Genomic DNA, 12,066 nt, shown 5'->3' on the forward strand with positions numbered 1-12,066 from the left:
CCATTTAAATTAATGAAGCATAATAGCATACTCTGCATAAATTAAGTCAGCTGTTATGTAGTGATTGGTCATTATGACAATGTTGCTTCTGTCACTACCAACATTACGCAAAGTTGTCGGGTGCAAGGCTACAATGGTCTGGGTATAATTCTACATTTTAGTGGTTAGAACATGTAAAGTACAGCCTGAATAATATTCAAAGTAGTTCTCATTAAAAAAATACTATCTAACTAATGTGATACATTTAAAATTCTTTTTTCACAGTGTAACTCATGGAATAGTTTAATAGTTTAAATTGCATGTCTAAAAACAAAATGTATAGACAAAGCTTCTATAAGAGAGAAGTTAGCATTTAATATGGCTTCTTTTATTGCCAATTTATATAGGCCTATATGATTCAAATTATTAATAGTTCATTTTAACAAATGGAGTATTAGAATAATAGCAATAGTACGTAATGCCATAATTTTATTCTTTAAATCACTTAATTTTTTAGTGTACCAATTAATATTCGTGTGATTAAACCTATTCCTCGATACCTTAACTTTAGTCAATGGAAAATATTCACAAAACAAATTATAAAACCAATTAAAAAAGCATTCAAATAAACAGTATTTAGAATTTAATATACTAGATAATAGCTGCTCCCAATTAATGTTAATCAACATCTGTTTAAACTCATTCATATTACAAATTTTTAAAATGTTTTGACTCGTGACTAATATAATTGCTTCATGACGTAATATTCATATCTTTAATGTTTAATTCATATACATTAGCCTTGTGATCGGCATAACCAAGATCCTGAACATGAACATTAAATGGAGTGTTTCCTAAACTTGTAAACATGTTGTCAAGATAGGCAGACAGAATCTATATCTGTATCAGATACTTTATCTGTGAATTGTTCCTCTTTGCATTCCTGGCTTAAAATTTGCTGTAACTACTCAGCATTTTGTAATTACAGAAACTTACATAACAGTATCATATTGTTTTCCTACAGAAATCAACTGTAATTCTGTGTAATTAAGAAAAAGGACAACTTGTGTTTTAGAAATTACATGGGTAATTAATCTGAATTTGTGCATCTTAATCTGAACTCTTTATTAAGTTCAGATGTAAATATGGTGACAACTACACTAGAAATGATGTCTCAATATTTTTTATTTATAAGTAGATATTACTGCATTCAGCCATTTAGTAGATCAAGCATGTGCAAAAATTTCCAATGGAACAACCATGATGATCAACATAATCACGTTCATTTAGCTTTCATGGAATTAGATCATTTGTTCAACCATTGCAGTGGAATGTGAAAAATTGAGTAGCATAATAATTTGTCATAGTCATTAACAATAAAAAATTGAAGTTACTTAAAATGGTATGCTTTCTACCATATTTGTAATCAGACTTTAAAATTAAATTATTGCAAATTCTTGAGAAGGTTGACAAGGAAGAAAGAAAGAAAGAATTCTTTGCTGTCTTGTATTAGTATACCAACTCACTGCCTGTGTTTGTCAGCAGTTGACATTTAGTTTTGTTTGTAATAGTTTAGATTTCATTATTTTTGACACTAGTTTATATAATTCATTTTTATGCTTGCACTTCAGTTCGGTATTCCCTATTAAGTACTGCAGTTGAATTTAACAAATTTTTATTCGGCTCCTTTCTTTATTTCACAAACCTCATTCCTTTATTTTGAATTGCGATATGTTGCAGTGATATTGTCTAATACTTTGTTAGTACCTATCTCACATGTTAATATGTTTTTCAAAACAGATACCAGTTATTTGTTAATCTTTTACTGTATGAATTGACGTCAGTAACAGCCTTTTAGCATAATGTTCCATCCACTTGATTTTGTTCTAGTGTGTCTTTTCCAATATAAACTCTAAATTTAAGGTCTTTTTTGTGTATGTTATTTAAAATCATAGGTCTAATTTGTTATATCCGTCTACTCTTGAAAGCTACTTTCGTCGTTTTTTGGATAAAGCCTGTGATTCTGAGGCATACATTGATATAGGCCTAGGTGTTGATAACTTCATATAATTTTCAATTTAAAGTCCTTAATCAGAATATTAGTAGTTTTATTTCATAATTATAGTACATGTACATCTGAATTATCACATTCTAGAATTATTTAAAAATAATGTGCCGCCACTGCAACACAAAGTACCTTTACGCTCAATGTTGAATGTGCGAGAAACAGTAGTGGCCACTGATGAAAGTGAATGAACTGAAGGTTCGAGATGTTAGCACCAAGCCAATGCCCATAAATGCCTTCAGTTCAGTACAATTGTTTGTTGTGAGTCGTTGTTGTTTACGAGTGTTCAAGTACTTTTTTTTTAGATCTAGACCAATGATCTTTCTGCAGACTGGTCTATTAGTCAGATAATATCGACTTAAGTGTATCAGATGTATAGTAGAATCCCTCTTAACCAGCACCAAAGGGACCATGCTAGTTCTGGATACGAGATTTTGCCGGATAATTGAATAAATACCAGTATATACAAAAAAAAGTTCGTATTTCATGATGCCAGATGTTGAAACTGCAACCATATGAATCTTATTATTGTATCACTTGCTCATAACTGAATAAATAGTGTGGATTTTTCTTATTAAAACACATCACACAAAACAAATAAAAACACTAATTCTAGATTCGAATATTCAGTAAAAATGAAAGTTTGTCCAAACTTCCTAATGTGGCAACACTGACGGTCCGAACATAACTAAATAAACATAAAAACTTTGTGAATTTTCTTTATTAAAACACATCAGACAGCACAAATAATACACAAATTTAGGTTCGAATATTCACTGAAAATGAAAGTTCGTGCGAACTTTCTAATATGGCAAAACTGACGGTCCAGACTGTGGCAATTTAGCAGAATTAAACTTTTTTTTGACCAGCCAAAAGTGCCGTTGTCTTGGTATTGCCAGTTATTTGGCTGCTAGTTACGAGGGATTTTACTGTACTAGTACATGTGCTTCAGCAATACTGTGAATGTTTTTAGTCAATTAAAAAGTGTTTTTAATTCAATAACTTCACAATAATTGTAATTTTTGAAGGTATTATTTACATTAAGCTTCCAGCATTCTACATTAATATTGGTTCTCTCCTCCCCCTCTCTTTCTTCTTCTGATACGAATCATTCATCTCGGAAATGCGATGATTATGCGATGAAATATGATAAATTGGAACATTTATTTGTGGATAAACTTGAGTATGTTTGGTTTCAGAGTGTTTTCTTTGTCTGGGGAGTTCCGCAACATTACAGTAAGGGAAGAAGAGAAGCTGGAGTTGCAGAAACTGATGGAACGAGTGCCGATCCCCATCAAGGAGAGCATAGAGGAGCCTAGTGCCAAAGTGAATGTATTACTTCAGGCATACATCTCACAGTTGAAACTGGAAGGCTTTGCTTTAATGTCAGATATGGTGTATGTGACGCAGTCAGCTGCTCGACTTATGAGGGCTATTTTTGAGATTGGTAAGTGCTGCTCTTAAGAACTTCTTTTTTGTATGGCATTTCATCATCGAAGGCTATAGTTAAAAATAAAATGTGATTGTGTTACTGGCTATTACCAATTTATACTATAACTAAGGTAACATTTTAATCATTTCTTGATTTGAATTTACTAAAATAGGGTTCTAGAAATAAATAATTTAAGTAGCGCAAAGAATTAAACATTTCATTTATGAAGATTTATTTTTGATAACTAAGCTAAGTAACTAGGAGAAAATCACAGACTATTAGGGAAAACACGGGAATTTTACTTGAAGCAAGTAAACAGATGTCACGGAATAGAGTGTTTGTCCCTTGTCTTGTATTTGTCCTGTGACATCTCTGCGATATCTTGCATTGTGCTGAGCTTGTGATCAGGGAGGCCAGCCTTATGAAAGTGTCTAGTGTTGGTACAAGGAAAAGACCAAAACGTGTAAAAGATATGTTGCCGTAGCAGCTGTAGAAGAAGAAGTAGGTTCTGTATTAAACAGGGACATAAATATAAGATTAAATAAATATTATTTCTTTAAGTGCTAACGCATGCAATGAAATTAATTAAAACATTGTAAATTATTCATTTTTACAGTTTTGTATCGAGGCTGGGCTCAGTTGGCAGACAAAGCACTCTCTCTGTGTAAAATGGTAGATCGTCGCATGTGGCAGTCTATGTCTCCTCTCCGCCAATTCCGCAAAATGCCAGAGGAAGTTGTGAAGAAGATTGAAAAGAAGAATTTCCCGTGGGAGAGGTGAGAAGTTATTTCATTGTCATTGTGAAAGTTTTAGTATGGTACATGTGGTAAATTACTCTTTTTGAATTCTTTTCATTAAAAATGAATGGTGCTTCACACATCTCACAAATTTAACTTCGCATGGAAAATTATCATTATTTTAAAAATTGTCTAAGTTGATAACAGATACACTTAAAATTTATTGTGCTATGTTTTCTTGATAGTAATTACAGCACTTTTTTGTTCTAGGCTGTATGATTTAAATCCTAATGAAATTGGAGAGTTGATCCGTGTACCCAAGTTGGGAAAAACAATCCACAAGTATGTACATCAGTTCCCAAAACTTGAGTTGTCAACACATATTCAGCCTATAACAAGATCAACATTGCGCGTAGAATTGACAATCACACCAGATTTCCAGTGGGATGAAAAGCTACATGGAGCTTCAGAAGCGTTCTGGATTCTAGTAGAAGATGTAGATTCTGAAGTGATCTTACATCATGAATATTTCCTCCTCAAATCGAAATTTGCAACTGATGAGCATCTTGTCAAATTCTTTGTCCCAGTCTTTGAACCACTTCCTCCTCAGTATTTCCTGAGGATTGTATCAGATCGATGGATTGGAGCAGAGACCCAACTGCCAGTCTCCTTCAGACATCTCATTCTTCCAGAAAAGAACTTGCCTCCTACAGAACTTCTAGATCTCCAGCCCCTTCCTGTAACAGCACTGAGAAATCCTGCATTTGAATCCCTGTATCTTGATAAATTTCCTCAGTTCAATCCAATTCAGACGCAAGTGTTCAATGCTGTCTATAACAGTGATGACAACATATTTATAGGAGCACCAACTGGGTCAGGGAAGACAACAATAGCTGAATTTGCAGTATTGAGGCTCCTGTCTCAGAACCCTGATGGACGTTGTGTGTATCTGGTTCCCCGTGATGCGCTAGCAGAACTGGTCTTCTCTGACTGGCAGCAGAAGTTCGGAGGTGTTCTGGGAAAGAAAGTGGTGCTCCTGACAGGAGAAACTGGTACTGACTTGAAACTGCTGGCCAAAGGTCAAGTCATCATCTGCACAGCTGAAAAGTGGGATGTCCTCTCAAGGCGATGGAAACAGAGGAAGAATGTGCAGAACATCCAGTTATTCATTGTTGATGAACTGCAGTTAATTGGTGGTGAAGATGGTCCTGTGCTGGAGGTAGTGTGCTCTCGAATGAGGTATATCTCCTCTCAGATTGAGCGTCAGATCCGAATTGTGGCTCTGTCTGCATCTCTGGCAGATGCCCGAGATGTGGCTCAGTGGTTGGGTTGCAATGCTAATGCTACATTCAACTTCCATCCCAGTGTGCGACCCATTCCTCTAGAACTTCACGTCCAGGGTTTCAATGTGACACACAATGCATCTCGTCTCATTGCCATGACGAAGCCGGTATACAACTCTATACTGAAGCATAGTCCCCATAAGCCAGTGATCGTATTTGTGCCCACCCGGAAACAAGCTCGACTCACTGCTATTGATCTGCTAACCTTCACAGCAGCTGAGGGACAGCCCAATAGGTTTTTCCATGCAGAAGAAGAGGACATTAAACCGTTCCTCGACCGCATGACAGACAAGACTCTGAAAGAGACACTTTCACAGGGAGTGGCTTACATCCATGAAGGACTCACCCCAAGTGATCATCGCCTGGTGGAGCAGTTGTTCGATTCAGGTGCTGTGCAGGTAGCAGTAGTGACACGCAACTTGTGCTGGGGGGTGAACATTGCAGCACATTTAGTTGTTATCATGGACACTCAGTTCTACAATGGCAAGATCCACGCATATGAAGATTACCCCATTACAGATGTTCTGCAGATGGTGGGTCGTGCCAATCGTCCACTGGATGATGACGATGCAAAGTGTGTGCTCATGTGTCAAAGTTCCAAAAAAGACTTCTTCAAGAAATTCCTCAATGAATCATTACCAGTCGAAAGTCACCTTGACCACAGGTTGCATGACCATTTTAATGCTGAAATTGTTACCAAAACCATTGAAAACAAGCAGGATGCAGTAGACTACTTGACTTGGACATTTATCTACCGCAGACTGACACAGAATCCAAATTATTATAACCTTCAAGGTGTGACCCATCGTCATCTGTCGGATCATTTGTCAGAATTGGTTGAGAACACACTGAATGATTTGGAACAGTCAAAATGTATCAGCATTGAGGACGAGATGGATTGCTTGCCATTGAATCTGGGCATGATTGCAGCATATTACTACATAAACTACACCACCATCGAGCTTTTCAGTCTCTCTCTCAACAACAAGACTAAGATCAGGGGACTTCTTGAGATCATATCATCAGCTGCCGAGTACGAAGATGTGCCAGTGCGACATCGCGAGGACACTCTGCTGCGTAGCTTGGCAGCTCGACTTCCCAACAAGCTAGCTGGGTCACCGAAGTACAACGACCCTCATGTCAAGACAAATCTACTTCTGCAGGCTCATCTTTCCCGGCTTCATCTTGGAGCAGAGCTGCAGGGCGACACTGAGGCCATTCTTGGCAAAGCCATCCGCTTGATTCAGGCCTGTGTGGACGTGCTTAGCTCGAATGGCTGGCTGTCTCCAGCTGTTGCGGCTATGGAACTGGCACAAATGGTGACGCAGGCCATGTGGAGCAAAGACTCTTATCTGAAGCAGCTTCCACACTTCACACCGGAGATCATCAAAAGATGCACTGAGAAGGTGAGTTTCAGTTTTAATTGTAATATTTATTTCTCTGAATTGCACATTTTCATTTTTATAGGTTGCACAGTTCGCATGCAGATGTGAGACTTACTCTTACGGGACGAAATATTATTTTATATTAGAATTGAAGATGCAATTATTATTATTATTATTATTATTATTATTATTATTATTATTATTATTATTATTATTATTATTATTAGTATTATTATTGTTGTTGTTGTTGTTTTTTTGTTCTTGTTATTGTGTGCCAAGTGCTAGTTACTTTAGGTGCTAGTTACTGCAGACAAACTCTTGAGGATGGAGGCATGAGTGTATTTCTCAAATCTGACCTTAAATTAAAAAATATTGATCTTTCACATTTTTGCAAAGACAGGGATTTAGAAATTTGTGCTGTTGAATTAGAAAATGATACATATAATTTCATTATAATATGTCTATATAGAGCACCATCTGGAGACTACGAAAATTTTATTCATTTATTGGAAAAGGCACTAGAATACTTACAGAAACTGAAATGTGAATGCATTATTTGCGGAGACATCAATGTCGATTATCTAACAGAAAGCAATAGGAAAGATCAACTAAATTCATTGCTAGCATCTTTCAATTTAATTTACACAGTAAACTTTCCGACCAGAATACAAGGGGATTCAGCTACTGCAATAGACAACATATTCATCGGAAAAGAAAAAATAGGTATATCTCAAACAACCCCAATAATTAATGGTCTTTCGGATCACGATGTTCAACTCCTAAGTATAAATATTAACACATCGTCAAAAAAACCAACTAAAGTGAGATTCAGAAATATAAACAGGGAATCATTAAATGATTTTGAAATAAATCTTAAAAATGAAACATGGGAATCAGTATACAGTCAAAGTGATATGAACAGTAAATTCAACGAGTTTCATAAAACATTTCTAAATATTTTTGAATCCAGTTTTCCTGTAAAGTATAAAAATGAAACAATATGTAACAATAGATGGATTACACAAGGTATTAAAATCTCATGCAAAACGAAGAGATCATTATACATACAGAGCAGAAATAGTAATGATACAAACTTAAAACAACACTATAAAAATTATTCAAAAATATTACACAAAGTAATTCAAAAAGCTAAAGAATTACACTATAATACAACAATACAAAACTCTGATAATAAAATCAAAACAACTTGGAACATAATTAAAAAAGAAAGTGGACGATCAAAAAGTAAAGTAACAAACTATACCCTTATATCTAACAATACAAAAACGTCAGACCCAAATGAAATTGCAAACATATTTAACAAATATTTTCTTACAATAACTGATAACCTCAACATCCCCCCAAGATAATGTTACTAACAGTTTAGATTCTTTAACACAATATTTTCCGACAAAATTCCCAAATATTCAAATATTTCCAACAAACAAATAAGAAATAATTGCAATTATTCAAAATCTAAAGTCAAAAAACTCCTCAGGGTATGATGAAATAACAAGCAAAATATTAAAAGCGAGTTCACATATTATAGCTGGGCCATTAAGTTATTTATGTAACTATTCAATGTTCAGTGGTATATTTCCCGAGAGATTAAAATATTCAGTGGTTATTCCTATCTTCAAAAAGGGAGAAACAACGTCTCCAGAAAATTACAGACCCATATCACTTCTACGAGTCTTCTCCAAAATCTTTGAAAAAGTAATGTATAAAAGATTATATCATCATCTAGAAAGATACAATATTTTAGTCCCAGAACAATTTGGATTTAGGAAAAATAAAGGTACAGAAAATGCAACATTTAGTTTAACTGACAAAATTCTGGAGGCAGTAAATAAAAAATTACAAGTTTGAGGGATTTTCTGTGATTTATCCAAAGCATTTGACTGTATAAATCATAAAATGCTGCTAGATAAATTAGATTATTATGGAATTAAAGGTGTTGCACACCAATGGTTTCACTCATATCTCATAGATAGGAAACAGAAAGTTGAAATCAATACAACTATGAAATCTACATCGACATGGGGAACTATTAATAATGGAATTCCTCAAGGATCAATATTAGGTCCCCTACTTTTTCTAGTGTTTATAAATAATCTTGCCCCCCTTATAAAAGATGTAGGTCATCCCATATTATTTGCAGATGACACAAGTATAGTAATTACAGCCAATAACTCCAACACATTCCAATCTTCAACAGAGGAAATCCTCTTCAAAATATGTGACTGGTTCTCAGTCAATAAATTCGTATTAAATTGTAACAAAACTAATATAATTCAATTTAAATCCTGTCCAAATTCAACGTCGCAAATTTCTAGCGCAATAATTAACAATAGATCCCTATTAGAAACAACAACAACCAAATTTCTTGGCTTAAAAATCGATAATGTGTTAAATTGGAAAAATCATATTAAAGAAATTACCCCCAAACTAAATTCAGCTTGTTTTGCTATTAGATCTATGCAAAAGATAGTAAATATCAATACCTTAAAAACAATATACTTTGCATACTTCCGCTCGGTAATGAGTTTTGGAATAATATTCTGGGGAAATTCCACAGATAGTAACAATATATTTCTATTACAAAAAAGAGTAATTAGAATAATAGTAGGTGCCAAATCTAGGGAATCGTGTAGGACTATTTTCAAAAAACTACAAATAATGCCCATGGCTTGTCAGTATATCTTTTCATTAATAGTCTTCCTCGTATGTAATCGTGAAAACTTTGTAACTAATTAAACAGTTCATAGCATAAATACACGTCAAAAAATGACTTTCATACTCCATCGGCAAGTCTATCGTGCTATCAAAAAGGAGTGCGTTATATGGCAGTAAAAATTTTTAATAGCCTCCCTATCGTTATAAAAAATGAAACACAAAACATAAAATTATTTAGGGCCAAATTAAAGAAGTACCTAATTTCTCACGCCTTCTATTCTGTAGGTGAATTCATGACATTCAATAACACTTCATGAAATTGATACTAAAACTATGTGTTGTACTAGTAAACTATATTGTAAATCTCGTGTGTATATATTTCGTCTAGACTGTGACTATAAATTAAGATTTTATAATAGTATTAAGTTTTTTGACTTGTTCCATATTCTAGCTGTAAGCATGTATGAATACCATGGAATGTTAATAAATACAATACAATACAATACAAAGAATGCATGGATCGCAGGTAGAGGATGGAATAAACTCATGCACAGCCAGGCTACCCACATGTGCCCATTGTGTTATATCCAAAATTAAATTTTAATGTGGCTGGTAGATTTTCTCATGCTGCATCTGTCACTCAGTGCTAGCATGCTGATTTTCTGTTCAGGCTGCCTGCATTATTCCGAGCCTGGTAGTGATGGAATTGATAAATTATTTACGTAATTCTTCAAGTCTGCAACATGTATGCACTGTTACAGTTTCATGATTTTATCCATAGTTAATTTTAGATCACTGTAAAAGCATGCCATGACTGCTTAGTAGCCCATCTGTATAAATGAACATCTTCACATCAGAAGAACGCACACTGTGTAGACAGTCAGGCTAAAAAATTAATACTGACCTCCTTCTCACATGCAAGAAACTCAGTGCCACAAAATATCAGACAGTTTATTTAGTTAGATTGTACTGAGACGCTAGATTCTAAATGAACTAGATGTTTTCAATTGGAATGCCATTGGATTGAGGAGGAAGAAGAAGAGTATTTTAGATCACCATTTACTTTACACCACAAAAAAGCATGATGAAACAAACGGTAGACACTCTGTATAGTAATATTAATAGCTTTTAACCGAGAAGGAAGTCCTTTATCTTTCCTAATCATCAGATGAGCCCCATCAGATATTACTAAATTAATTTCCTGAAAATCGAGTCCATTGACACTTAAAAATGTCTTCCTCTGTAGTTGTCTTATGCACTGGCAGCAAAATAGTACAGTTATCAACAAAATCGTTGCCCAGAGTGCACCATAGGAAATTGGTCTACGCTACACCTGCGATGAGATGATAATGATGGAGATTTGTTGGGATGCCACAGGGAAACCAAAGCTCCTGGAGAAAACCCCTGTGTTACCTGAACCACGGGCTTGACCAACACAAGTTATAAATCGGAGATCGAATCCAGGTCCACAGGATTGTAAGTCCAATCCTCTAGCCACTAGGCCACTGGCAGCCACACAAAGTTGATATCAGTTCAGCCATAAATAGCAATAAATATGAATTTACATGTTTTCTAAAACATGTATTAAGTTTTGAAAATCATTTTATCTCAGCTCTTCGATACTCGTATTGTTGTGGAAAAGAGGGGTTTGCTTAAGTAACTGAATAGTCTTACCTTTGATGCTACGATTACAAACCTCCTCAACAAAGCATAATGTGTGATTCTCAGAATCACAGACTGGATTGTTACGCTTTGACAGAATCTTAGCAACCTTCAATAAAACACACAAACAATTTTATTAGTTTGTTGTGATAAACTTTTGCGTGTAATAGAATATGATCTGGAATGGCTTGGATACTTCTGTATGGTGTAATTCAGATCTTGGTATAACAAACATTGCATTAAAATTTTTGTTTCAAAGTAACTTCTAATGTATTCTTTTCGAACTACCCAATTTCATTACACAACAAACATAATAGGCCGTCATGGTGGTCCAGTGGCTGTAGTTCTGAACTCATAATCTTGTGGACCCAGGTTCGATCCCTGGTTTACCCCCAATTTATGACTTGTGTTGGGCAAGCTTGTGGTCCAGGTAACACAGGGGTTTTCTCTGGGAGATCCGGCTCCTCTGTGGCATCCCAACAAATCTATATTTCCATCATCATCTCATCTCATCGCAGATGTAGTGTAGACCATCTTCCTATAACACACCCTGGGCAATGATTCTGTCGGTAATTTGGTCTACACATAAAGGTGAATGATCAACAATCAAGTACCTGCCATCTGGAAAAAAAAAGAAGCTTATTGTCCATTAATATTTTGAAACTCGCAATTATCATAAACTTTCCTCGTCTTTAAATTAGTAACAAATTAAAAAGAAAAAATGTATCTACTATTAAAACTATTCTGTTTTTATTAGTGTCACTAGTTATTGTTTCAACTACAACTA

The 12,066-nt window shown here is 34.9% G+C and overlaps 1 protein-coding gene across 1 annotated transcript in view; it reads left to right on the forward strand.

The window, feature by feature from the left end:
- The window catches only part of Brr2 (U5 small nuclear ribonucleoprotein l(3)72Ab), an 85,768-nt gene that overhangs the window by 61,503 nt on the left and 12,199 nt on the right, over positions 1–12,066 (forward strand). The window contains exons 19-21 of the mRNA XM_069833805.1: positions 3,244–3,491; positions 4,093–4,252; positions 4,484–6,962. Of these exons, the coding sequence (XP_069689906.1) occupies positions 3,244–3,491; positions 4,093–4,252; positions 4,484–6,962 (2,887 nt within the window). The remainder of the gene's footprint in view (positions 1–3,243; positions 3,492–4,092; positions 4,253–4,483; positions 6,963–12,066) is intronic.

Source organism: Periplaneta americana, chromosome 8, assembly GCF_040183065.1.
Source record: "Periplaneta americana isolate PAMFEO1 chromosome 8, P.americana_PAMFEO1_priV1, whole genome shotgun sequence".
In the NCBI taxonomy this organism is placed as follows: Eukaryota; Metazoa; Arthropoda; class Insecta; order Blattodea; family Blattidae; genus Periplaneta; species Periplaneta americana.